At 37.8% G+C, this 26,586-nt stretch overlaps 3 protein-coding genes across 5 annotated transcripts; all 3 read right to left on the bottom strand.

The window, feature by feature from the left end:
* Nucleotides 1-939: 939 nt before the first annotated feature.
* Nucleotides 940-5,572, bottom strand: btr02 (bloodthirsty-related gene family, member 2). Of its 2 annotated transcripts, none has more exons than XM_079865761.1 (7): nt 5,496-5,572; nt 4,093-4,388; nt 3,912-3,995; nt 3,550-3,774; nt 2,376-2,517; nt 1,788-1,814; nt 940-1,701 (listed from the first exon to the last, which is right to left on the bottom strand). In XM_079865761.1, the coding sequence occupies exons 2-7, from the start codon at nt 4,384-4,386 to the stop codon at nt 1,157-1,159; spliced, it is 1,317 nt and encodes a 438-aa protein (XP_079721887.1). In that variant the 5' UTR covers nt 4,387-4,388; nt 5,496-5,572; the 3' UTR covers nt 940-1,156. The 2 variants fall into 2 exon arrangements, with proteins under 2 accessions (XP_079721887.1, XP_079721888.1); XM_079865762.1 differs by having other exon boundaries at nt 4,093-4,404; nt 5,496-5,536.
* Nucleotides 5,573-6,795: 1,223 nt separating this feature from the next.
* LOC307155231 (GTPase IMAP family member 7) lies at nt 6,796-12,174 on the bottom strand. The gene is made up of 4 exons (XM_079865793.1): nt 11,901-12,174; nt 11,053-11,096; nt 10,101-10,208; nt 6,796-10,015 (listed from the first exon to the last, which is right to left on the bottom strand). Exons 3-4 carry the CDS (start codon nt 10,159-10,161, stop codon nt 9,027-9,029), a joined length of 1,050 nt encoding a protein of 349 aa, XP_079721919.1. The 5' UTR covers nt 10,162-10,208; nt 11,053-11,096; nt 11,901-12,174; the 3' UTR covers nt 6,796-9,026.
* A 5,621-nt stretch (nt 12,175-17,795) lies between these two features.
* Nucleotides 17,796-22,624, bottom strand: LOC307168877 (GTPase IMAP family member 9; the record flags this gene model as incomplete). 2 transcript variants are annotated; one of them, XM_079889178.1, is made up of 2 exons in its annotated part: nt 22,524-22,624; nt 17,796-18,820 (listed from the first exon to the last, which is right to left on the bottom strand). In XM_079889178.1, exons 1-2 carry the CDS (start codon nt 22,537-22,539, stop codon nt 17,796-17,798), a joined length of 1,041 nt encoding a protein of 346 aa, XP_079745304.1. In that variant the 5' UTR covers nt 22,540-22,624. The 2 variants fall into 2 exon arrangements, with proteins under 2 accessions (XP_079745304.1, XP_079745303.1); XM_079889177.1 differs by lacking the exon at nt 22,524-22,624 and adding an exon at nt 18,899-18,940.
* Nucleotides 22,625-26,586: the final 3,962 nt, after the last annotated feature.

Raw genomic sequence — 26,586 nt, forward strand, 5'->3', positions numbered from 1 at the left:
GAGAGGCTCAGCCTGGGTTAATGTCACTTGGGTTGTATGTTTGAGAGTGAAGTGCTGCCCTCTGGGATGCCAGCTCGGGTCTGTGTAGCGGTGGGCAGAAGCATGCGCTTATGTGCGCGTTCGTGTCAGCGTGTGAATGCGTTAATGTGTCTTGAGTGTGTCTCCCAGTGCCTGGTGTACCAGCACAATGACTCGCTGTTCTCTCGCCCTCGCGCTCCTCGATCCCCAACCCGTCCATCTAGTCCTCTTTTTCATCCTTCGCCTTCTTGTTCCTTGAAGCAAACTCCATCGTTTCTTACTACCTTTCATTCATTTCGCCTTCATAAAAGTTCACAGAGCGAGTACAAGTATGTTAACGTCTTACTTTCATGTCTATGTGACAATGGAATATGTGTGAAGTTATAAATAACATTTAAGGAATAAATAAATAAGAAAGTACAATTGTAGCTATTGCACATTTTGGATTATAGAAACTTTTATGGTTTCAAAAGTTTGGATCAAACCATTTAGTTCATTTAAAGAAATGCATCAACTTCATTTGATTATTGTAACTTATATAAATTATATATATTTTTTTACATTTTACAGAGAACATCTCAGTGGTACTTGCCCGCACAAAAGGCAGGGCATTGCTATGCTTTTTGACATTATTACAAAGTAAAACATTTTTAAAAGTCTTGTGCTCATACTATACTGTGGCCTTTTATTTTGTTAATATTATAATATCTGCAAGTAGTTGAAAAAATATACTTTTAAGATTTTACGTACAATATAAGTGCACGTTCAGTAATATTAAGAGCACTTATTTTTGTTAGGATATAAGGTAGGCCTACTTATTATCCCAGGTCTCAGTGATATTCCAGTCTTCAGTCCCTCCTTTATTGCAAGTCAATGGGATTGTTTTTTTGTTTTTTTTTTATCTTGTTTTTTTGTTTTTTTGTCCAACAGGTCAAGCGGGAATTTGATCAACTAGAAAAAAATTCCACCTCTCATGAAAAGCTTGCACAGTTTGAGGTATCATTCATGTCTGTAATTAAAATAAGGCTTTAAGAAGCACCAGTAATAAATAAAAAGGAATATGTGTGATAATAATTCTAATAATTGCACCCTATAACGGCAGTGGTAAAGGAAGTGAACGCTGTAATGGCATATTGTTTCAGATGCTGCAACAGCTGCTGCTGATGATAAGGGGAGCAGTGTTCTTTTCCCCATGGGGTCGTCCCGGGCTGAAGATGGGGTGGAGCTTATCTGTGAAAGTATCTTTGAAAGTGTAGATATGAGTCCCGGTATCCAAACAATAGAAAGACACGCGTCCCCCCTCATAGTCCAGGTAAATAGACACTCTTTTGGGCTTGTGACTGAGGCTAAAGGAAGTTGGTGGGATTGTGTTAGCAACATACTGGGTGCCATTCTTTAAGCTAAGCGTCCAGAAGCCATTGGCTGGACATATTGTGAATTTTCCCTTTCTGTTGACAGATTGTCTGGCTACGCCCAAATCCCAGTCAGTCTTGTCTCCAACCTCCACTTCCCAAAGGTGTCTTCCATAGCTGAAGGCTTCCTTGGACATTACGTTGGCCACCCGGTCAAACCTCTTGGGGTTCTCTGGGACTTCTTGTTGCTTATTGGCGTGTCTAACCTCCTTTCGGTCCTCAGAGATGTAGAGGTAAGCGTGAGCTGTCCGGGGATTCAGATTAACATCACCTGAAAAGGAAGACAGACGATTGGCTTTCCAGAGAAACTCGTAATGACAGAGAACTAATTCTATAAAAACATCAATGAAAACACACCTGAGTACTTCTGCAGCCTCTTCAGTTCTGTAAAGTAATAAATTGCACATGAATCATAAATGGCATAAAAAAATTTTTGCTAGCTTGCTAAAAGTATTACATTCTTAGCTGCATTCAAAGGTCACAGTTTAGCAAGTTATCTTAAACAGTTCGGACTTTATAACTTACAATTATGACTTTGTATCTCACAATTCTGAGGAAAAAACGTCAGTTTATATCTCACAATTCTGACTTTTTTTCTTGTAATTGCGAGTTTATATCTCACAATTCTGACTTTAATTCCCGCTATTCCAAGTTTATAACTCACAATTCTGAAAAAAAGGTCTGATTTGTGAGATATAAAGTCATTATTTTATGTTATGATTTTTTTTATTCCAAGGCAGAAACAGGCTTCTATAGTTATAGGCCATTTTAAGAAGCAAAAGCTGAAATTATATAGCTTTTGACCCCAAAACATGGAAGTTTAAAATTTCTAACTGCAAAAAAAAAAAAAAAAAAAAAAAAAACGATAAGAAGTTGATAAACGGAAGAAGCTGTGAGAAATATGTTTAGTACTAACAGGCAAAATCAGTGTTATTTCAATCATACCAGCTTTAGAAAGTCTTTTAGCTTCCACCGTGACCTTATCCATGAAGTCAACCACAGCCTGGCTGGTGACGCCAACACAAGGATCAGTCTCCAGTGTGACTTTAGACCAGTCTCTCATTGCTCGCGGTATATTACTGAAGCTCTATAGATGAAAATAGATCGATTATTCTTTACATGTTAAAAGGAATAGTTCAATTGCCATTACCCTCATGTTGTTTCAAATCCATATTTTTTTCCATGCAACAATAAGGAAAACTTTTGATGAATTTCACACTGTTCTTTTCCATAAAATGAAAGTTCAAGGTTCATATACCAACACTCTGTTCACAAAATAATTCAGAAAATCAGAAACCATGGAAACTAATAAGGATTAGTAGGGAACACAGGCAAACAAAAAACTAAACTAAAACAAACTAAACAAAACCCTTTTTTGTGTGCTTTTGGAGTAGATCTGTTAGTGTTTAATGTTCTGTTTTGTTGGGATTTTGTAGGGGTTTCTGTTATGTTGTCCTCTTATCTGAAGAGTAGAGCCTGTGGTTAGATCGAGGAAGGGCCAAGAGGCTATTAGACGTCTGCACTTTACATTAAAGCAACTATGTGTGAGCCATTGCTTTGATGGTTTCTTAATTACGTTAGTACATGTACTATGACTCATGCATTATATTCCAAGCCTCCTGAAGCCGTGAGAATTGTGAGAGGATCAGACTGATATTTAATACATGATTCACTGTAAATCAATCTGCTGATTTCACAACCAAATGCAATGTGACAGTTTATGGGATGGAGAACGAGACATGAGAGTTATGGCAGAGGGGAAGATTTAATGATAAGAACAGCATAAATTGCAGTCTGTTCTTCGCTTTTAGCTATAACATGACTTCAGAAAACGTTGAAATTGCAAATCTTTTGTGGTTATTTTTGGAGTAGACGTGATCATTAAACTGTAGTTGTGTGGAAAGCAGAATAAAGTCTTCAAAAAATGTTCATGTTCTACTGAAAAACTTGTATATGGTACTGGAACAACATGAGGGTGAGTAAATGATTACTACATTTTTTGGGGGAGAACAATTCCTTTGCTATTAACATAATAAAATGACATAACAAAGACTAGACAAAGTAACACAAAGCAAAAAGAAAGAATACTGCTAGCCAACAAAGCAAGAAATGTGATTACCTTTTTAAGACGCTCCTTGTCATTCAAGAGCTCTGGGTTGGCGTGTCCATTGTCCAGTTCAAGGATTTCTTTCTCCAGGTCTTTTACAAGTCGTTCAACCCTTTTCTCCGCCTCTCTTTGTTTCTGCTCCACCGCTGCCACTACCAGTTTATGGCCGTTCTCTAAGGCGCTCAACAGAGAGGAAAACACCCTCTGACTTTCCTGAACCTCTCGGAGACATGAGCTCTGTTTAGAGAAAGAACAGTTTTTCTTTTAGAATTGTAATAAATCGGGTTCAAAAACTTAGCAAGCAAGTTTAAAAGAATATTTCACACAGTTGCTCTTCATTTATTGTTATCATGTTTAAACGCCGTGTCACGTACCTTTAGGAACTTTAAGGAATTCTGAAGTTTCTCAATCTTTTGAACTCTTTCCTGAATCATTTGATCCACCTCTCCTGCATTCTTCTGTTTGCAGTACATGAGTGAAGAACAAAACCACAAAATTGTTAAGTAGTTTTTAGAAATGCGGTATCATTTAAAACTATTTAAATGATGCACTCACAGGTTCATCTTGAAGTTCATCCATACTGAAAAACTTTGATTTAGCAGCCATACGTGTCTTCCTGTAGTTTTCGGTGACGTCCGCCAGTATGCGGTTCACACTGATACGTGGTCTGGAGCCAAAGGCCCTCCTACAGAGCGGACACTCTTCTGTCCCGCTGCGGCTCCAGTACGTGCGCAGACACATTTTACAGAAGCTGTGGCCACAGGGTGTTGTCACTGGGCTGCTGAACATGTCCTCGCACAGAGAGCACAAGAAGTGCTTCTCCGACAGGAGACTCATGCTAGATTCCATCCCTGAAAGATCACAATTCTGTATTGCAAATCATTTTTAATTATAAAAATTGTTTTTTTTCCCCACTTATAACCATTAAACACATACCACAGGTCTTTAGTGACCCGGGACATCATTATAACTATACCCTCCACCGCATTCATTTTTTAAAGTTAGACATCAACCTTCTTAGTATTCCTCAATCAATTTATTATAAACAACATAAGAAAAAAATGATAAAAGAATGCCTGTTTTCCCATTTATATTGTGTAAAAAATTGAATAGGGTCGTTCTTCACCTTGATCTGGCGAAGAAGCTGTCAGCGATCAAAATATTGATTTTGAAGATGTTGAAAATGATAGTTTTGAGAATATGTTTGAGATCACGAGCCAGATGGTGAATGTGGAAATGAGTACATATTCCTCATTGATTCACAATAATTAGCCTACATTTTACTATAATTATTACAAGTAAAGACACCTCATTTAAAGTGTGACCAAATAGGACATCTGTATAGCCTGTTTTATCCCAGTACTTAAGGGCCTGGTGATGATCTAATGAACGCAAACTTTAGCTAAGATAAGAGATCAGAAAATTCTTGTCAATAAGCATCAGACTCATTTAACACAAAATACCAGGGTAAAAACACATTCTGCTGTCCTTTACCTTGACTTTCTGCATTGACTATCATGTATAGAGCAAAGCTTCAGCCATAGTGCCCATGTAAATATTTGCAAGCGCTTATATAATGAGTCTGTGTGGCATTCCATTCAGTGTAATGGGGATCTTCACTGGCCTCTATTCAGAGTCAACACCATGTGGTATGGGGAAGAACAAGTTCAACCAGAAACCCCTGTCGTCATCAGGACAAGTCAAAATATTTGTCTAGCAGGTTTCAGGACAGATTTTCAGACATGTTTCTCAGTAGCTAAAAACATTTAGAAATTGGTTGAAATTAAGAATAAACTGCACAGTTCAAACTGGAACTCTATTATACATTTACATCATTAAAATATTACCACACAGTTGGATATTATTTATAAATCTGTATTGTAGCTGTTGCTCTTAACATTGTGAGCTAACATTTAAAGGTACAAGGCAAAGGTTACAGTAATCTCATTGGATCTTACCTGTACTTCAGCGTATGAAGAGAGTTGTTCACGTCTCTTACGGTGAGTTTCATAGAGTGAACTGGATCGTAAAGTACACAGGTGTGTTTTCAGCAAGGGGAGGAGCCTTGGACTTTGAGACACTGAGTCATGCGCATTACCACATTATACAATCAAACAGCTTTAAAGTGTTGCAGTAGATTTTATTATTATTATTTTTATGACAAAATATCAAATGTACAACTTTGTAAAAAATATTTCAGAAAAAAAAGAAATAAATAAACAACATCTCATATATTCAGTCTCTACTTATAGTTTATGTATTAAAAATATGTATTTACACAGTGTAAATTTCTCACTGTGTCATTTCTCAGCATAAATCCGTATTACATTTTGACATAAATGCATTATTATCGTTAAAGACCAGCAAACATGATTTCCGGTTTGATTACAAAATAATGGCTTTAAATACACGTCACAATTAGATATGGCCATTTGGCAGCAGTAAAGATTATTGGGTCATAACACTTTTATTGGTTTACTGATATCAGACCAATCAGAACACACTTGATTGAACACAGTCGATTTATAAATAGCTCTAATATTTTTCTCTGTTCTGAACTCAGTATATTTTCAAATGTTTTCCTACACTTTAAAAAAAAAAATACTCAATTATTATTTTTTAATGAAATTATGTTGAGTTAGAGGAACTTAATTTATCATAAACATCAAGTTAATTACTCAAAAAGAAAAAGGTTGTTCCAAGTAATTGAGTTGTGGACCAGGCAATTAGTTAAATTCAACAGCTAGAATAGAACATGGAGAACATTACATACTTAACATGTAAATTTACTGAATAAGTAAGATATGACTTGTCATGGAATATTAGCACAGTTATTGTCATAACCTCTTCAGCACAATGGTAACCACAAAAACTTTTTGAAAGTGTCAAACATAACAACATGGGAACTTGAAATCAAACCTGAAATAGAAAGTTACAACTGGTTGCACGACATACACGGTGTGCATACAGTATAGTGTCTGTTGTGCGCATTAGGTAAGGAATGTGTGGCACCCCTTGTACTTTTGTGCTTTCCTTAGCTAGATATAGAGTAGATTATATAGGGTGTCGTGTACACCGAAGAATTTCTTTGTTATTTTACTTTTGGTAGACAGGTTAGAAGGATTGGAAATTAGATCCTAAGGAAAATATTTGTTTGGTTTTGAATTGTTCTTTGATTTACCATTAAAAAAATGTTGTCTATGATAAATACTGTAAATAGCTCAATGCTGCGTCTCAGTCTAGTGGCTTCAGCTTTACACTCTAAAAAATGCTGGGTCGTTTCAACCCAACTTTGGGTCAAATATGGACAAACTCAGCCGTTGGGTTAAATGTTTAAATTACATTTGTAACCCAACGTTTGGGTTTGTCCATATTTGACCCAAAATTGGGTTAAAACAACCCAGCATTTTTTAGAGTGTACATAAATAAAACCTAATGTCTTTTGCCACTTATATCTACACGTCATGGTTGCTTCTGTTCTCTCACTCACATCTATAGTGCAATTTAATATCTGAATGTTACGTTCTATTCCCCTATCATGATAACACAGTCAAACTAGCTTGGGTGTGGGACGGTTTTGTGCTGCAGTTTAAAGCATTTGTTGACCACTAGAATTCAGGATCACTGACTCAAAATCACTCATTGTATCAGATAAACGTATTTTCCTTACGTCAAGACGACGTCTAAAGCTTTTCACACATAAAATAATTAACCCTGCGTCATAGGCTACTCTGTTTAAATTGAGTTATCTTGCTTTACATTTCACACTGCTCATAATTTAACCAATAGTTTATTAATGTGTAGTTTTAAATTTAGTGTTCATTTTTGTGTGCTGTACAATTTTTGTACTCTACATTTCTGCGTAGGTTTTGAATGTGTACTTTGAATGTGAATGTGTACATATTTGCATAGGTTTTGAATTTATTATGTGTTTTGTATGTATACTTGTGTATTTTGAATTTATGTACACAATTAATGCTAGACTCCCCAATATATAGTTTGTAATTTAAAAATAGATTTGTTGAAACATATGTATTGTTTTATACAAATAAACAATCTGTATGTGTATTTTATTTATTAAAATAAGGTCATAAAATAAATATTTAACTCAACTGTTGGGTTATTTTAACCCAACTGGAGTTTAACCCAATGCATTGGGTTAAAATAACCCACAGTTGGGAAGGTGCTACACCAACCCATAGTTGGGTTATTTTTAACACAACATTTTTAAGTGAGCAGGGTTAACAATTAATCCTGGGTTTCATAAGCTGACATTTCAAACTTTATACATTCCTAAACCCTGGGTTAAAGTTCTTATTTGCATAATTGCGGTGTCAGTGCCACTGACTGGTCATAAAGCCTCTAGCATTGTTGCAAATCCTCATTTTCATATTGCCGACTCTGTATACAGCAGTGAAAAAATACACTGAATGAATTACAAAAATCTTGTGATAAAAGCATTAATAACCTTCTCCAAATCTTAGAAAGACAAAAAATATTTAAATTTAGAAAGAAATCTCTAATTGATAAAAACTATTCTTCACAACCGATGCTTAATTTGCTTAAGCATAATTCTGAGTCCAGGATGATACCAAGGTTCCTGACCTGGGAAGAAATTGAGGGGAAATGATTGCCAAGCTCATTAATGAGACCATAGCCCCTTTCACACAGATATTCCGAAAAATACACGGATAAAGTGACCTGGGATTTGACCGGGGTACGATTCCGCACTCCAGCGTCATCACTACGACAAGGCATTATTACGGCTTTTGTTCACACAGCGTGCGTGCCGGGACTGAACACGGCAATGTTACTAGGTCCCCAACCCGGCATCGATCCCGGCATCAATCCCGAGTCGTGTTTGCGTACACACAGAAGGCACTCTGGCAATTTGCCGGCAATTTCCCGGGTTCAAAGCGCTGTGTGAAAGGGGCTTAACTCTCAATCTCGGGGGACCCAAGACAATTATTTCTGTTTTGTCCTCATTAAGTTAGAAAAAGTGGTTAACCATTTTTTAACATCATCAAGACAGTCCAACAACGGTTGAATGAATTGCCAGCTTTCAATGGTATGTACAACTATCATCAGCATATATATGAAACAAGATATTGTGCACTCTAATAATATTCCCCAGCGGACACATATTCAAGTTAAAGAGAAGAGGGCCCAGAATGGAGCCCTGAGGTACACCACTAATAATAGGAGCTGAAGAAGAGGAAAACTCACCCAACGATACAGACAATTACCTGTTTTTAAGATATGAACTGAACCATTGTAAGGCAGTACCCTCTAATCCTGCTCTGCAGCAGAGTTTCATAACTCCGGGTATAACTTGGTGCCAATCCCGCTTCTGAATTACAAGTGAAGCGCTCCTGTACCCAGGGTTAAAAGTGGGGTTTAGAACGACAATAACCCAGGGTTAAGCCCAGTGTGAAAAGCCCTATACAGTCTGTAGAAGATCCAGCGGTGTCAGAGGCTGACTCTGTGCACTATGCAGTCCCTTTGTGGGCATCTGAAAAGGAATTGTAAATGTAGCTCCACGCTGCATTAGCTGCACCTCCAAGTACACCACCTAGAGCAGCACCAATAGCAGCTCCAACTGCCATTCCTTCAGGTCCTATTGCAAATCCAAGAAGTGCGCCTACAAATGCTCCTTTTCCAACTGCAACAGCATAATCAACAACTCTGACAGTGAAGCCAAGCTTGTCTGCGACAGCCAGCTCTGCTTTCTCTCTGCACTCCAACTGTATCTTTTCTTCATACTTCTTAAACTCACTGACAAATGCCTCCCCTGAATGTTCGTTCTCCAGCACCTTAAACATCTCACTGATCTCCTTCTCCTTTGATTTTCTGAGGAAACGCTCCTCTATCTGAATTCTTTTTTCTGCATCCTTAAATTCCGGGTTTGAAAACATGCCATGCTCCGAGACCATATCATCTACCTTGGCAAACAATGCTTGCTTCTGGCTGCCTTCAGTCCGGTTTTTTTCTTCATTGAAGAAGAGGTAGTTCTGGACACATTTCTCAGCAAGCTCTCTAAAGCTCTTGTTCTTCTTAACCTCATCCTCTATGGACAGAATTGTCAGATCTCTCTCATGATATAAAACAATCAATGTGTGCTTCAAGACACGATCTCCAAAGTAGTGCACCACAGGCTTCAGTATGTTCATAGTGTCAGAGGTCAAATGAAAAGGGTCTAGAACAATCACTACAGCATGAGGACCTGGAGAAGAGAAACAAACCGCCTTCCTGAGCTCCTTATGAAGCACACTCTCCGGCAAGTCGTTGTCTTGAAGATTTGGTGTGTTGACCAGGGTTATGTTTCTCTCCTGCACAACCCCTGAACTTTTCTTGGTAGCTGAAATATTGACTTCATCTGCCGTAAAGACGTCTGGCCCCAACACAGAGTGTGTCAGTGAGATCTGATCACGACTTGAGCTGCCAAAGACCAGCATCCTCAATGGTGTTTCACTGCTCACTGTGAGATGAAGTAAAAAAAAAAAAATCATTATTTATCATATTAACGGTCATTTTTAAATGTTCTGATTTGTTCATCAACTCACTGTTAGGTCTTTCATGTTCAGAGCTCCCTCTTCTCAGAGATTTCCCTTTGACTCCAGCCATTTTAAGAGTAGCACTGACAGGGGTTCACAAATTCAGGATATGCTAATCTATTAATGAAAAAGACATTTTGAAAGACAAATAATATTTATACATAGATAAAATAACTAAAATAACTAACCACAAAAGAAGTTATTTTCAGCTGCGAAAATATATATATATATTGATTAAAAAAGTCACTGTTTGGATTTAAATTTAGGCAAATGCTTAAGAGTCTATGATTGGATCATTATTGCTGTGATTTTTGTTTTTGTTTCTAGTTGTTGTATGTTTGAGAATAATTCTTCTAACACTAACTGATGGAACACTAATGGATGAACATTGTAGCTTTTCATTTCCTAAACAATGTAAGAAGACACAACATGGTCATATTCCAGGATGACAATGTCCAGATTCATCAGGCTCAAATTGGGAAATAATGGTTGTGAGGGAGCATGAATAATCATTTTCACAGATGAATTGGCACCTCTGAGTTCAGACCTTAACCAAACATGTATGCACCTCTTGATGGAAAAGCATCAAAACATTTATTTCCATAAAGAGGTGCATCAATTTTTGGTCAAGATCTTCTAAATTCAAAATATTCATAAAAACTATAATACTATCTGAATGACACTTAAATAACACTGTTTGGTTACCAACATTCTTCAGAATATCTTTTGTGTTATGCAGGAGAAAGAAAGTCATAGATTTGGTACGACATACGTGACTGTGAATATGAATAAGTGATGACAGAATTAAAATTTTGGGTGAACTATCCCTTTAAGTTTTATAATTACTACAGAATTACAACAACACAAGATCTAAAAATAGCAACCATTCCAAAGCATGTAGAATATTAATATAATAACTTTTATATATAAAAAAAGAAAGACAATAACCTCTGAAACTTACCTCTGAAGATCATGTCCATGGCACACCAACCTAGCAGCATCCCACTAAAAAAAGCAACAAATATTATGCATACAGATGCAATTTTATTACGTGGTCTATTTCCTAATTCTGGTTTATTACCTATTTATGTACGCCAGCGCCGTGTATTTAGGATACATATCTCTAATCATAAAGATTATTTTTAAAATATGTATAACATTTTTTTTTTTTTAAATCCAACCCAGCCTCAATAAACAAATGCTTACTATAACAACCCCTCTTTGATCAACAAAATAGAGCAAATTGAGAGACAACGCAAAAGCATTGACTTGTTATTATGTTTCCTCACATCTCATATTGTTTTTCCCACAACCATGTCTCTTTAGGGCGGGGCTCCTTATATATGGAGCTTTTGATTGGTCAGACCTGCCTGCCTTTTTCCACTACTTTCGTTTTGAAGAAAAACAAATATAGGCCTATATGTATTTTGTCAAAAGCGCCTTTCAATTGTTTATTTTGAAAATTACTACTAATTAAAAAAAAAAAAAAATGCTATTGTTACCATTGCGGTGGCCCTGGGTTCAAAATATTATATTCAGAGTTGTCACTCTCCTTAATACATTTAGCTGTCAGCACGCAAGTTTCTACATGAAAACTGCATAACAGTCACAAGATTAATCTCAGACGAGCCCTATAAAGTGCAGCATTAAAAGCGCTTGTTCATTCGCAGCCAATATCCATAACAATGATTTACTAATCAAAATATGTGTTCTCGTGTTAGAACAGTCCCTTAGTGAACTTTCGTTTTTGCATGATACGTTTTCTCAAACAATTTCTTCTGTAACAATGCATTATAGATTTGTACATACCCATGTTTTCACCATAGCCTACAGCTTGATGAATGTGCGTCAAAAAAGTTGTTTGGAGAAAAGTACGCGACAAAACGTGTGAAAATGAAAGCTACTGTAGTCATAGTAGGCCTACTATGTATTCCGCAATTATATGAGGAGTGATGTCTTTGAAGTTGCGTCACTGTAGCGTCACTTAAAGGAGAACTTGGTAACTTTTTTAACTTAATAAAACTGTCTAGAAATCATTTGGATGGTTAAACAACCTGTTCTGGTGATATTGGTGACTTTCCCCGCTCCCCCCAGCGTTCCCAGGCGGAAAACCAACCTTACAACTTGGGGACTACCTCCCGGCAAGATAGAAATTGGAAGTCTCGTGAGAAGCGAGAACGAGAACGAGCGCGAAACACGAATTGCTTTACGGGAATTCGACATAAACACACACGCATGTATGATGTATTACCAGATTACCCACCTCGGTAGACATAGCTCCACACGATAGGCTACAGTTGGCTTGCTCCGATCAAAACAAACGCACATGAGCATACAAGATTTATTGTATTAAAATTTAAATGCAAAAGAAAAGGAGTGAAAGTCGGCTGTTTTTGTCAATTTTAAGTTTTAATTTAAAATGTTTGCGATTTTAATATAAGTAGGCTACATGGTTAAATATTTTACCACTTGCTTGAGCAACTTAATATATAAATCTTAGTAAGGCATTGAATAATACGTTGTTTAAATTGTGTTTAAACGTGAATACGTCTATTAAAGAGTGTATGTGTACAAAGAGAATCGCAATGCTGACAAAACCTTTTTTTTAATAAAAGTTGCTGATAACTTCTGGATTTGAAATACAAATAGTGAGTAGGCCTATATGTTTGTGGTACAGCCGCGGATACGCACTGCAAACGCAGCATATGTGAAAGCACTAAAGCGCGTGCTGCTCCTCCCATACAAAAATGTAATATATGGCCATATATGTACTTATATTTTAAATAGCATGACATATCTATACATATATTTGACTTATCTGAGAACACAATATATGCCTGCAACATATATCTATACATATATTTGACTTATCTGAGAACACAATATATGACTGCAACATATATCTATACATATATTTAACTTATCTGAGAACACAATATATGACTGCAACATATATCTATACATATATTTGACTTATCTGAGAACACAATATATGACTGCAACATATATCTATACATATATTTGACTTATCTGAGAACACAATATATGACTGCAACATATATCTATACATATATTTGACTTATCTGAGAACACAATAATATATGCCTGCAACATATATACATATATTTGACTTATCTGAGAACACAATATATGACTACAACATATATCTATATTTGACTTATCTGAGAACACAATATATGCCTGCAACATATATGAACATTTATGTGTCCAAACATGTGAAGAAAATATTTGAGTTCATCCATATATGATACCATATATCTGCATATATTACATAGTATTGGTTTCTCGCTTATATGGACAACATTAATTATAAATATGTGACATACATATTTGTTTTCCACATATTTAATAAATGTATGTAAACACATGCATGTGATACTGATGCATTTTTAAAGCTGTGGCATATGGTTATGGTACTTTGTGGATGTATTTGTCAAAAATGACAGAAAACACTGCATTATTGTATTAAAATACTAGATTTGGTATTCACACAATAGACAAAATCTCCAACTAGGCATTTAATTTCAAGGCATTCAGATATAAGGTTTGTATCCCTAATATATGTGAAAGTATGTACTATAGAAATAAGTACATATATGCATGTATATGCGTCATATATGCATGTATACATATATGCGTCTTACATATATTTCACATTTAGCCTATGTGCATATACGGGAAAATATATGGCACTTACATGAAAACGGCCATTTTTGCTATATATTTTGAAATATATGTTTCATATATGTCTATGTGTTTTACATATATGAATTTTGCATATATTCTCATATATGCAGCAGACATACATGGGCACTAACATTATATATGTAATTTACATATATTGACATATACATTTCTGTATGGGCTGTACCGCATACGCACTGCAGATGTGTGAAACAGGCGTTAACCTCTGCTTTCTCATCTTACACATCACACTCCACTGTTATGTTGGCCATTTCAGTAGATTTACTCACTAACATTGTTGTGGAAACACAATTAATAAGCATGAAAACTAAAATATTGTAGTATCGTGCAACAGCGCACATTCTTTCAGCTGCAGTTCTGGCGCCTCACTCCCAATACTGTAAAACTCGACGTACATTCACATCACATGTTAATGCAGCGGTAGAGTTGCACTCACAGGACACTGCACTTATTCGCAATCACAGAAGTTCATTATTTGCTTGTGCTTTAAAGCTTTGCCGGGTAAACATTTAATTTTCATTCTGTTCTGACATATGCATTTTTTTCTGAGCGCGTATGCCTGAAACAGCGCCAAACTGGATTTTTGTTGGGTCAGACCCATCTGCTAGCGATGGAAAATATGCACAAAACAAGCCACTTTTTGCTGTTTTCATGAATACAAAAGTTGGGTGACCCTCCCCTCAACAAAGAATAAAAAGACATGACCCTCCCCTATTTTCAACCGGTGGTCCATTCCATTAATACTGAACGGTCCCTTATGAACCTTGATCTGAAGGAGAACACAAGACATCACCTTAGATCACAATTAGCGTAAAAATAGCGAACATTTTTCTTATCTAATTTATTATCAGATGGACAGATCATTTTTCAGGGGAGCCAGGGCTTATCCTAGGGGAGGCACTGCCTCCCCCAGCCTCCCCCTAGACACACCCCTGGCCCCTACTTTGAGTGAAATAGCAAATTTGTTTATAAAACTTTAAAAATGTAAAAAAAAATATTCAAAATATTAATTCAAAATACTGGCTTAAATCTACTGTCTTGAAACACACAGCAATACATGCAAGGTAGCTTTATTAAAAACAGAAAAATGTTGGACAACATAATCATCAGCAAAAAGCAAAGCAAAAGGAGGACAATCCACAAAAGACAATTCTAGAATGTACAATTTAATACAATTGACCAATTCAACTTTTCAGTAAATTTTTATAACATATGTAATTAAAAATATTCTATTTTTTTAATTATTTAATATTTTATTCTACTTGATGCAACATTATACAGTCAAATGACCACTAAAGTAGTTATATACTGTTACTGCATATCCAGAGGTGTTGTCACGATCACCAGCTGGACTGCCCTTGATAGCCACCAGAGGGCACTCCACCCCAAACTATTGATACATCATCTCAGACTACATTACCCATAACCCACTACCCGGACTAGTCAACCATAACAGGTGTGTCTCATTAGCTCATTACCTAACCCTATATAAGCCTGGTTATCTCAATCATTCATTGCAAAGTAGTGTTACTACTGCAACTCTGAGCTTTCTGTCTGTAGGTCCCTTGTTCATGGTTTTGATCTCTGCCTGTTCTTGGATTTTCCTATTAGCCTGTGTCCCCGTGCCCCGTGCTCTGGACTGCTTACTGTGTGTTTATGACCTCTTGCCTGTTTATTGTACTGTCTTTGGATTACCCTTTCAAATAAACTGCACTTGGATACCCAACCTTTGTGTCTCGGAGCAGTAAACGTGACAAGTGTGATGAAATACTGTGAAACCATTTTGTGCAAGAGAAGTCCTTTTTTTTTTTTTTTTTTTTTTTTGTCATATTAGTAATATTAGTACTTTAAAATTCCCATAGAGATTAACACAGAGCATATATATATATATATATATTATATATATATGTTTTTTTATTTTTTTTTATTAATTATTTTTCTATAATCTTTCACACTCGGATTATGTACACTGCCACATAATAAGGGACATGTTTTTAACTCTCTGTATATAACAGTACATTTGTGTATAAGAGTTTTAAATGGTTTTACGTGTTTCCTTATCCATTTTAACTCTTAAGAAAGGGGTGTTTGTCTTTAAGGAATGGGACTCTTGTGCACAAGCACATGACAGGACGTAGGAAGCAGCCTCTCACACGCTAAGCATAAAAGGTGCAGCATGGCCTAATATTTAAGCCTTTGGCAGTAATGCAACTTTTTGGATGCCTTAAAACACTAAGGAAGAAGAAGAAGGAATATCAAGGCCTGACACCTAAATGGGGCTCAGGTTGATAATCATCTACTGCTTGGATTGTGAAGGACTCTTTGTGGACACCTTCCAGAACTAGCACTTGCACTTTGGATTTTTTATACACTGGTGGACATAAATACACATATACATATATACATCTATACACTGAGTTTCCTCAGGACTGTTTTTTGGTATGGAACCAATGGACTCTATGCTTTTACCAGTCTAAGGACTCTTTACATATATTGTGTTGTTTTAGTTCTGTGTCATTTGTTTGTGACACATATCTGAATACATATGTTATTTTATATATGCTGTTTTATTGTCTTCATTGTTTACACCAGGGGTGTCAAACTCAGTTCCTGGAGGGCCACAGCCCTGCAGAGTTTTGTTCCAACCCTGCTTCAACACACACCCCTGCAGTTTTCAAATAAGCCTGAAGGACTTGATTAGCTGATCAGGTGTGTTTAATTAGGGTTCAAGCTAAACTCTGCAGGGCTGTGGCCCTCCAGGAACTGAGTTTGACACCCCTGGTTTACACCCAACATACAAGTAACGTTACTGAAAACAAGTCCCATTTTAATTCTGTTATCTCTGCCGATAGGGCTGGTTGTTAGCGATCAATGATCAATTAGCTAGTACGTTAGCCTGACAAGCCAGACCCACATAAAGATGTTGGGTCTGGGAACACACCACTGGCAGGGCTCAATCCGAGGGACGGGATAAACGGTTGTCTTTCAAATTCCCTCTGCACGCAATAGAATAGCGCTAAAACCAACCAGAGCATTTTCCCACCAGCGGAGCTAGTTGATAGATTAAACTTTTGCCGTATCCGGTTGGCAAAACTCCGAACACATCCTCCTTTTTTAAGAATGACTTTAGTGCTGTTCTTTTCTCAAAGAAAAGCTTAACTCCAAGTCTTCCAGAGTCGCAGCCAAAGCCAAATTCGAAGCACCGCTGTTTGCCAGCAGCAGCAGCCATCTTTGTTTTCAAGTAGCAGGGAATTCACGCAGAATCGTCACAACTCTGCCGTCATTATGTTACACCCGCCCACCGACTCTATACATGATGTGATTGGCCTGACGGCCAATGGAGAGTTGCTAGACGACACTGCAAAATTAAATTTGCTGCCACTAGGGTGCATCTAGATTTCTAGGCTAACAGTTTGTCACAATACAGAAGACATATCTGTCACTACTTCCGACCTCACTGCCTTGCTTCACTGCCATAAAGTGGGTTAGTGGGTGTTCCCTGCAAACTTTTTGTGCGATTTGCTTGCCGCGACTCTGATTGGTGGAATTTTCTCTCACCACGAATTCTGCTGTTAAAAACAATTATTCAAAAATAAGCTGAAATAATGTGAACAGATGGCTTCAACAAATGCTTATACCACCAATTAACAACCTCTGAGGTCACAACAAATCTGTCATTAAAGGTTTAAAAGTTATTGTTAAAAGTCAATTACCCTATGGTGAAAATAAATGGAGCTTTTACTTCCTGAACCTGGCCGTTGCTCTCTATATCAGAATCTCTGCTTAAGTAGTAGGTCATCCGGGTACTTTTCACCTATAATTTATGAATACTATGAATTCGGACACACTACGCATCTCACATACTGTTATCTGCATACTATATAGTAAGGAAGTAGGCATATTTAGATGCAGGGATTATTTTTGCAGTTCCAGACACACTTCAAAGAAAAAGGAAAAAAAACAAAAAACGTTCTGTATTCAGACCGGAGGTGCCCGAAAGAAGCGGTTAATAAAAGCTGCATTAAAGTTGGCTGTTTGGGATCCCACTCTGTCATCCAAGTGTTGAATGGCCAGCTGTGCAGCGGCACCCGATGCCCCGCCCACAACCCCTCCCACTGCCCCTCCCACTACCATTCCTGCTGGCCCTTCCACAGAGCCCACGATCATTCCCATGGTTGCTCCAGCAACAAACCCAAGTCCTAGTCCCACAGCCAGTGTAGTCCTGAGCCGGCTATTCTGCAGTTCGGCCTTGTCCCTGATTTCTGCCCCAACACTTGCATTGTAGTTGTCCATCTGCCAGCGCAGCTCATCCCCCCGAAACTGCTCCTCCAGTTCCCGGCACGTCCTCTTGATCTCAGAGTGTCTCTTCTTGCGTAGCTTTCTCTCCTCGGTTCTGATGCTGTCCTCTGCCCTCTTGTAAGATCGGTTAATGTAATGCTGTCCACCCACTGCCTGCAGCATCCGCTCGATCTTATGTAGGAGCTCCCTGTTCCCAGCTTGGTTCCTCCAGTTCTTACTGAAGACGTGATAGCGGCCGTTGCACTGCTCCACAAGCTCACACAGGTGCCAGTCGGTTCGCATGACTTTTTCGTTAAGCTCTCTGCCTCTCAGATGCCCGTCGTAAACCAATAGAACCATTGTGTAATTTAGAACATTCTGCCCAAATTTATTTGTAACCAGCTTGGGAGTCTTCATGTCATTAGGGGAGATCTTCTCCAGGTCGAATGCGATGAGTACGGCATGAGGTCCAGGAGACGTCAAACACATTGATCTTCTCAGCTCTTTCCTCATCTTGGTCTTGGACAGGTCTTTGTTGTACATGTTCGGTCCGTTGACTACTGCAACCCGTCGTCCTACAAACTCTCCCACATGTTTCTGGCTGCTTGTAATGCTAAAAACATTCTCGGAGAACTCCTCCCTTCCCAAAATGAAGTTGGTGAGAAGGAACTGAGATGTACCACTGCTCCCGATAACCAATATCCTTAGTTCCACATCACCAAACCCTAGGGGGGAAAAAAACACAGTTATCTGAACACAAGTTATCTGAACTAAAAATGAAAATGGTGTCTTTATTTACTCACCCTCATGTTGTCTCAAACCCATTTGCTTTATTTTCATTTCAGAGGAACTCAATCACCATGTCAAGAAGGACGAAAACACCATAAAAGAATGTCCATATGTCTTGTGCGCTATATTCCAAGTCTTCTTCTTTCTTCTGAAGTCAGGCTGAAATTTATGTCATTATTCACTTAAAATCTTCCCCCTGTCACGTTCATGTTCAGTTTCATTGGCTTGTTTAGTTTCTTTGTCGTTGTCACTGCCAGAGTTCTCGTTTGTTACTATGGTTTTTGATTAATCCTCACCTGTTCTCCATTCTGTTAATCATCATCCTCTGTGTATTTAAGCCCTGTGTTCTCTGTGTTCTTTGTCTCATGTTAAATTTATGTTTTTGTATCGTGCTTCCTGGATTATTAAATATTGTTTATTGTTCATTCTGTGTTGTGCATTTCTCCTTTTGGATTTACTACTGCAATGCCTGACAGAACACGAGACCGAAATAAGGATTTAAAATATGGACTTGCTGGCCTTCAAGCTGCTTTGTCTAGAGTAAGGAAACAAGAATCTCGAGGACCATACCAGTGACTTTCAAGACCTGGTTTGTCTTACCACCTTCCCCGACTTACCCGCGTGTGGTTTTTTTTTTCTAACCAGCCTAAATTGGCAGTTTAAGGTATGCCTGGCTGGTGTTGGTCCTAGAGAGAATTTCGAGAGTTTGTGGAGAGGGTGTTGGTGAATAATGGATTAGCATTCATCTGTCCCACTGAGGACAACATCAGCCCCACTCCAGATCCAGAGCCCAGCCAGCCCCCTACCCAACTCTGCACAGAGAGAAAGCCAATCGCAGACGTGGAGCCAGGGCCTGCCACGATGAATGAGCCAGAAGAATGGACTGAGCGTCCAACACAGTCCGTCCTAGTAGGAGTGCTAGTGGAGTAGGAGAAATGGAGGAAAGCACCGCTAACACTCCTGCTGCTGAAAGTGCGATGCAGCTTGCCTCTGTAAATGTGTATGAGGATTTTGAAGAGGATTATCTCCGAAGTCTCCTGTCACCACTGGTCCCACCCAGCTTCAAGTATCCTGTGTCTCCAGAGATCCCACCCAGTCTCCTTCTCCTTCCTCCTCTTCCAAAGTCAGCCAGTTCCTTGGCCCCGCCTTGGCTGTTTCCCATCAATCCCTCTGCTCCTTCCCTGACACCACTCTGCTGTGTGGATTTGCCTTGGGTCTTCCAGTCTCCAGCTCTGCCTAATCAAACGGATCTCCAGCCATCTATCCTGTCACTTTACCTGGCCAGTCGACCTGTCGGCTCACCTTGGCTCCTCCGTCCCTCGGCTTCACCGGGGACCATTGTCCTTGCGGCACCACTGGGCTCTCACGTGTCTCCAGCTCCGTCTTGGTAAGACATCGCTCTGCCTGTGTCATGGACTTACAGGTCTTCAGATATGCTTCATCCGTCCACTCCTTCAGCCCCGTCAGGCTCCGCCTTCCCTCCAGCTCCACCTTAGTCCTCTGGCACCCTGGCTTCACCTCGGATGCTTGTCAGTATGGCTCCGCTTCGGCCTCCAGGGCCATTGGTGTTGCCCGGTCTCACTGGCTCTTTGTCTGTGCCCAGGTTTCCACATCCTTCGGCTCAATCTCCGTCCATCATCCCTTTGGTGTCGATGGCCAAATCTCCACCATGGCTCCTCCCTCCGTCAACTCTGCCGTGGGCCCTCGTCCTGGCTGGGCTTTGGATTATTATCCTACCTCTGCCCTGACTTCTCCCACCTTTTTCAATCCCTAGTTCCTAGGATCGTTGTCTCTGTGGTGTCTTCCTCAGTCAGATCCTCGTCCTCTTCTAATGCCCCCACCCTTCCTCCATCAACAGTTGGAACTTTCATCAGTGCGAGGACATGCCTTCCGGGAGGGGGAGCTACTGTCATGTTCATGTTTTCAATGTCTTGTTTAGTTTCTTTGTCATTGTCAATGCCTGAGATCTCATTTGTTACTATGGTTTTTGATTAATCCTCAGCTGTTCTCCATTCTGTTAATCATCATCCTCTGTGTATTTAAGTCCTGTGTTCTCCTCCGTTTTTTGTTAAAGTTATGTTTGTTGTGTCTTTGTATTGCGCTTCCTGGATCATTAAATACTGTGTTTATTGTTCATTCTGCATTGTGCATTTCTCCTTTTGGATTTACTCCTGCAACGCCTGACACCCCCAGAGCCAGATTTTAAAAAATTTGGTTTGAATATGTTTGGCAATTACAGTACACAACACTCCAGTTCAAATATGCAGAATGGCATTTGAGAGCTGCAGTTGAGGGGAATATTTTCTGTACATTTCTATTATCATTTTGGTTTATTAACAAAATATCTGTATATGACTTCAGAAGATTTGGAGTATAGCGCACACTTGGCTACTCTAATGGTTCTTTTTCTTGTATTATTTGAAACTTTTTCGAGGTGTGGAGCAGCATGAAACATCTCCCTTTGTGTTCCATAAAAGACAGAAAATAAATCAGGTTTGGAACAATATGAGGGCGAGAAAATAATGACAGGAATTTATATTTTTCCATACACTATTATAAAGTGATGTTACCAACATGTTGAATAGTTTATAATAATATTTTTTAAATAATATTGTTCTGCTTTGTTATGCATGTATATTTTGTAATAATAAAAAATGTTGCTGCAATTAGTCATAACAACTTAAAATTTGTTGAGATAAATTAAATATCCAACCTAACTAAACTAAACTAAACTTAATATTTTAGGTCAAGCACGAATACATACTTTAAGTCAAAACAACACATTATTTTTATTCTAATGTTGAAATTTATTTAAATATTTTTTTTTGCAGTGTAGTTGTTAATTAGACTTCTTGATTAAATAAGAAAAAAAAAAATATTTAGTGCATGTGTTCAAAATTCATACTTATCTAGATGCATTTAGAGTCAGAATACCCTTGTGAAAAAATTAAACATTAACATACTTTTAAAAGCAGAACTTATTACAGAAATATTATAATTTAAATAAAATGAAAATAAATTATTTAATGTTTTCAGATTAATAATTAATTGCATGTTATTTACAATTAAATTAAAAGTATTATAAATGTACATGAAATGCAGTTAGTTGAACCCACTGACTTGTACATCTAGCATCTTTATATTTAATTTCATAATTACTTCTATTGTCTTTAAAATATGGTTAAAGTTATGCTGAATGTACTGACAAGCATTTATGGTAAAGTAAAATATACTTTCATGCCATTTCTATTGAAATTGTTTATGTCGTATTTAAATATATTTGTAATTATACATACATATTAAGTTGCAAATTAGTACATTTAAAATATATTAACTTCAAATGTAATATCAAATAACACTCTACAGTTAAAATTATAATTAAGTACTTTTCATGTGCTTTAGTATGTTAATCAACATATCAAAATAATTGAACTTTTCGAAAGCATGACAAAATGTTAACAACAAATGATTTAAGTTTTTTAATTTGACATTTTTACACAGTTCAAAATGAATTAAGAAATATAGACATGAAAGTACAGACTCTAAATAATATTATATAATCTGCAAGTACTGTTATATAGCACATTTCTTTTTCACAAAGATTAGCCGCTGCATGTTATGAAGTAATTTCAAACTTACCTGCTCTTTTAGGCATGCTTCCAGAGGCTTCTTTGTTTTATTGTTGTTGATGCTAAGAGCTTAGTTTAAAAAAAATAATATTAGTCAGATACCACATTACATTAGTTTTCTCATCTCTGTTGATAATGGACAAGCTCTACTGGATGGAATATGGCCTGGAGACATGGGGAATTGAATTCACTCACTTGTCCAAACACCCCACCCAACACAAACACATGACTTCGATTTTGACTGCATGAGTTGCATCATATGGCAGAGGAATCACAGTTTCAACTAAAAATACATTTTGTTCATATATGAGTTATGCTGGTTATAGTTTTTGTATTTTTAAAATATATTGTTGTGTATGAAATGCATGTCTCTTATCATCTTAAACACTGATTGTTCAGTCCTTTTTGAACAACAAAAATGTTTTCAAATGACAACAGTCCACGGAAATATGTATAGGCTAGGTTGACAAACACAACCAATAAGCTACAGGGCACAAGACAAGTTGGATGTATATATATATATATATATATATATATATGTTTTTTTTTTTTTGGTTGGTTGGTTGGTTGTATGCTAAATGCTGGGCTGTAAATGAAATCTGTGTTTTGCCTGTCCTGATGTCTGACACTCAGGGTTCGTGTTCCTTTATCTTTTATGACCTGCTAATACGATCAAATTTATCGATCAAAATAGCCTCTACAGCTGAACATAACTGACCATGGCTATAGACGTATGTACAGCTTATTACATAATTTTTAAAAGTGCAATCTAGTCAAGTCAAGTCATCTTCATTTATATAGTGCTTTTAACAATGTAGATTGTTTCAAAGCAGCTTTACAGAGATAAACGTATAATTTAAGGTAACAGTGATTGTTTTGGCTTTATAGCGGTTCTTTAATCTATCCATCTATCTAAATAGATGTAGAAGTGGATTCACCGACATGGAAAAATAAATAAATGAATGGAATAAACAAATAAACAAACAAATAAATAAATAAGACATTGTGGGTGATGATTTTTTTCACCCACAAATCCCCCTGTTGTCAATAATTGTATCCCTTAAAACTCATCTTTGATCACCAAAATTGCATATTTAAACGTTTTTTGCTTGAGAAGTTTTTTTATTCATGCCTTAAAATAGCTTGAATTTAACTCTACACGCTCGCCTCATTTAATATATATGCGGTTCTATGAATATGCAAATTAGCCCCGCCTCCACTCACTCACACCAGCTTAGAGATCCACTCGGCGAGTGCACAGTAGGAACTCATACCTGGCGGCGACGTGGCGACGGCGTGTATGAGACATGTATGAAAAATATGAACGACTAAATAGCCACATCACCTTAAAAGACGCCTACATACGTCGTCTCCATGTAGGTTTAAAAGCATTTAAAAGTTTGCATTAGTATTTGAGTCATTCCACGAAACCGGTATATGATTTGAGTCCCTCTGACCTTTTTAAGTGTATTTTACCTATTGGGTCACCAAAATCTATTTTTTAAAAGCTTTTTGTATCAATTGAAATGTCTCCTTTAATAAAGTTTAAAAATAATGGCATACATTCTATCTTTATATTGGAAATTATCCTTTTTTTTTTCAGTTGACACCACCTATTTTGTCATGTCCCTCATGGCCTTCTATGAAAGTGTACTTGGGATATGAATAATTAAATTGGAAAAAAATTCCCATGAATATCTGTCTGTGCTTTTTTGCTGGTAATGTTTTTTTCTAAGTAAATTCATGATTATTCATTAATGTTATAGGCTATTGCTTTTACGGTCAACTTATTTCCCAACAAGTGGCAATACTGTTTCATATTTTATATATTACTTTTGTTACTTATATAAGCTGTTACTTTTGTGTTGAAGTGAAGTACAACAAATTAAACATGGCATCCTGGACGCTATAGTCCTAAGAGCCCATGCAGAATTTTTTCTTTCTTCCTTGTTTTCTCATGATCTCGCCTTAATTTTCTTTGTCATTCAACATTTTCTTCAACATTAAATTGAGTGGAGAACAAGTTATTCTAAGCAACCATGCTTAGTTTCATGTCATAAATAAGAGGTTACAACAAGTATTAACAGTAAAAAAAGGTGATGGTAGAAATTATAGTTTCTTTAATTTGTTACAACAAAGGAATACTAACATCATGGTAACCTCAGACCAAAAAGAGGGGCAATTATAATAGATGTATGAATTTCTGATGCTCAGGAGGAGAACAGCAAATTCTAAACCAGGGATTGCCAGCTCTGGTCCTCAAGGTCCACTTTCATTGAGTTTAGCTCCAACCCTAATCAGTTCAGAACCCCTGGTTTAGAATTTGATGTTCTCCTCCTGAGCATCAGAAATACATACATCTATTATAACTTTTATAACCCCTAAACCATCAACCATTTCAACTAAAAGATGAAGGCTGCGATATTAACGTTGACCAGCAGAGGGAGCCATAGGATAAGGAATCATTTATGCCTAATGTTATTACAGTTTTTGCCCTTTGCTTGAACACTATAGACCCATGCTTAGACTAAAGTAACACAACTTGAAGCTTTTGTTACCATACCTCAAACACATGTACCCATACCTTAAACAAAAGCGCTGCTTTGCACTCTACACTCTAAAAAATGGTGGGTTGTTTTAACCCAATTTTAGGTAAAATATGGACAAACCCGAACGCTGGGTTAAAAATATAATTTAAAAATGTAACCCAATGGCTGGGTTTGTCCATATTTGACCCAAAGTTGGGTTGAAACAACCCAGCAATTTTTAGAGTGTAATTGCAATTCTGCAACACACTTACTCCTTTATGCAACACACTTGGTCCTGCATACTACACTCTATTTCATACATAAGACACTTCGTTCAAAAATGAAATCTCAGGGTGCCATTTGGAAAACACATGTATCCAAAATACAAAATACATCGGGTAATTGCAACCACTCAAATACACACCTGAAGGCACTTACTTGCAAAACTGAACACCAATCAGCCAGCTACAAAAAGCCCTCAGTTTAGCCATTTCAAGAACTTGCAAGCGAGGAGGAGGAGGAGGAGGAGGAGGAGGAGGAGGAGGAGGAGGAGGAGGAGGAGGAGGAGGAGGAGGAGGAGGAGGAGGAGGAGGAGGAGGAGGAGGAGGAGGAGGAGGAGGAGGAGGAGGAGGAGGAGGAGGAGGAGGACATGCACGGACCCCTATTTCTGATGATATAAGAGCAACTTTGGTGGACCATGTCATCAACCATGGCCTGACTATGAGGAAAGCTGGGCAGAGAGTCCAGCCACATCTAAGCCGCTTCACAGTGGCATCTGTAATAAGAACATTCCGACTAGAAAACAGGTATGTCTTCACCTCTCTACCTTCTACTCTACTCAGATGGCATTTACAGCACTGTACTACAGTATATTACATTACCACATCACGTGTACAGGGTATTGCAGGGTGCTAATGCTCCGTTTGCAGCCAAAGTGGTTTTGTGAAACATACCATGATTACTTATATTGAGATGTTTCAGTACAGTAGATGATACAGTATATACAGTAAAGTACTGTAAGAAAAAGAAGCAAACCGATGACAATTTGTGGTTGTATTTCTCTAGAATGACTAGAATACCTTCTGGGGGAGGACGCCAACGCCTGTTCACACAACAGCAGGAACTTGCCGTTGTGGAGGGCAGACAATGCCATCCGTCTCCACCAGCTACGACAGAAAATACTTGCAGACAGGCAAGTGTTCAACAACATAAACCATGTGAGCATCACCACCATCAGACGCATCTTGGGAAAACACAACATCACCATGAAGCAGCTCTACAGGGTCCCATTTGAGAGGAACAGTGTCAGGGTCAAAGGACTTCGAGCTGAATATGTACGGGTAAGTGTAACTGTCCTTTACATTTACAATACAGTATTGGTGAAATCCAGTAGCAGCTGAATATATACCATCAGTACCACATGATCCATTCGGAGAGCTACACAGGTACCTGTGTGATGGGGTGAGGGTTCTGTATGTGTAGCACTGTAGTAATATGTTTTTTTTTTTTTTGTTACAGAGAATATTGGCCATGGATGGAGCTGCA

This window comes from Squalius cephalus, assembly GCF_949319135.1.
Source record: "Squalius cephalus genome assembly, chromosome: 1".
NCBI lineage: Eukaryota > Metazoa > Chordata > Actinopteri > Cypriniformes > Leuciscidae > Squalius > Squalius cephalus.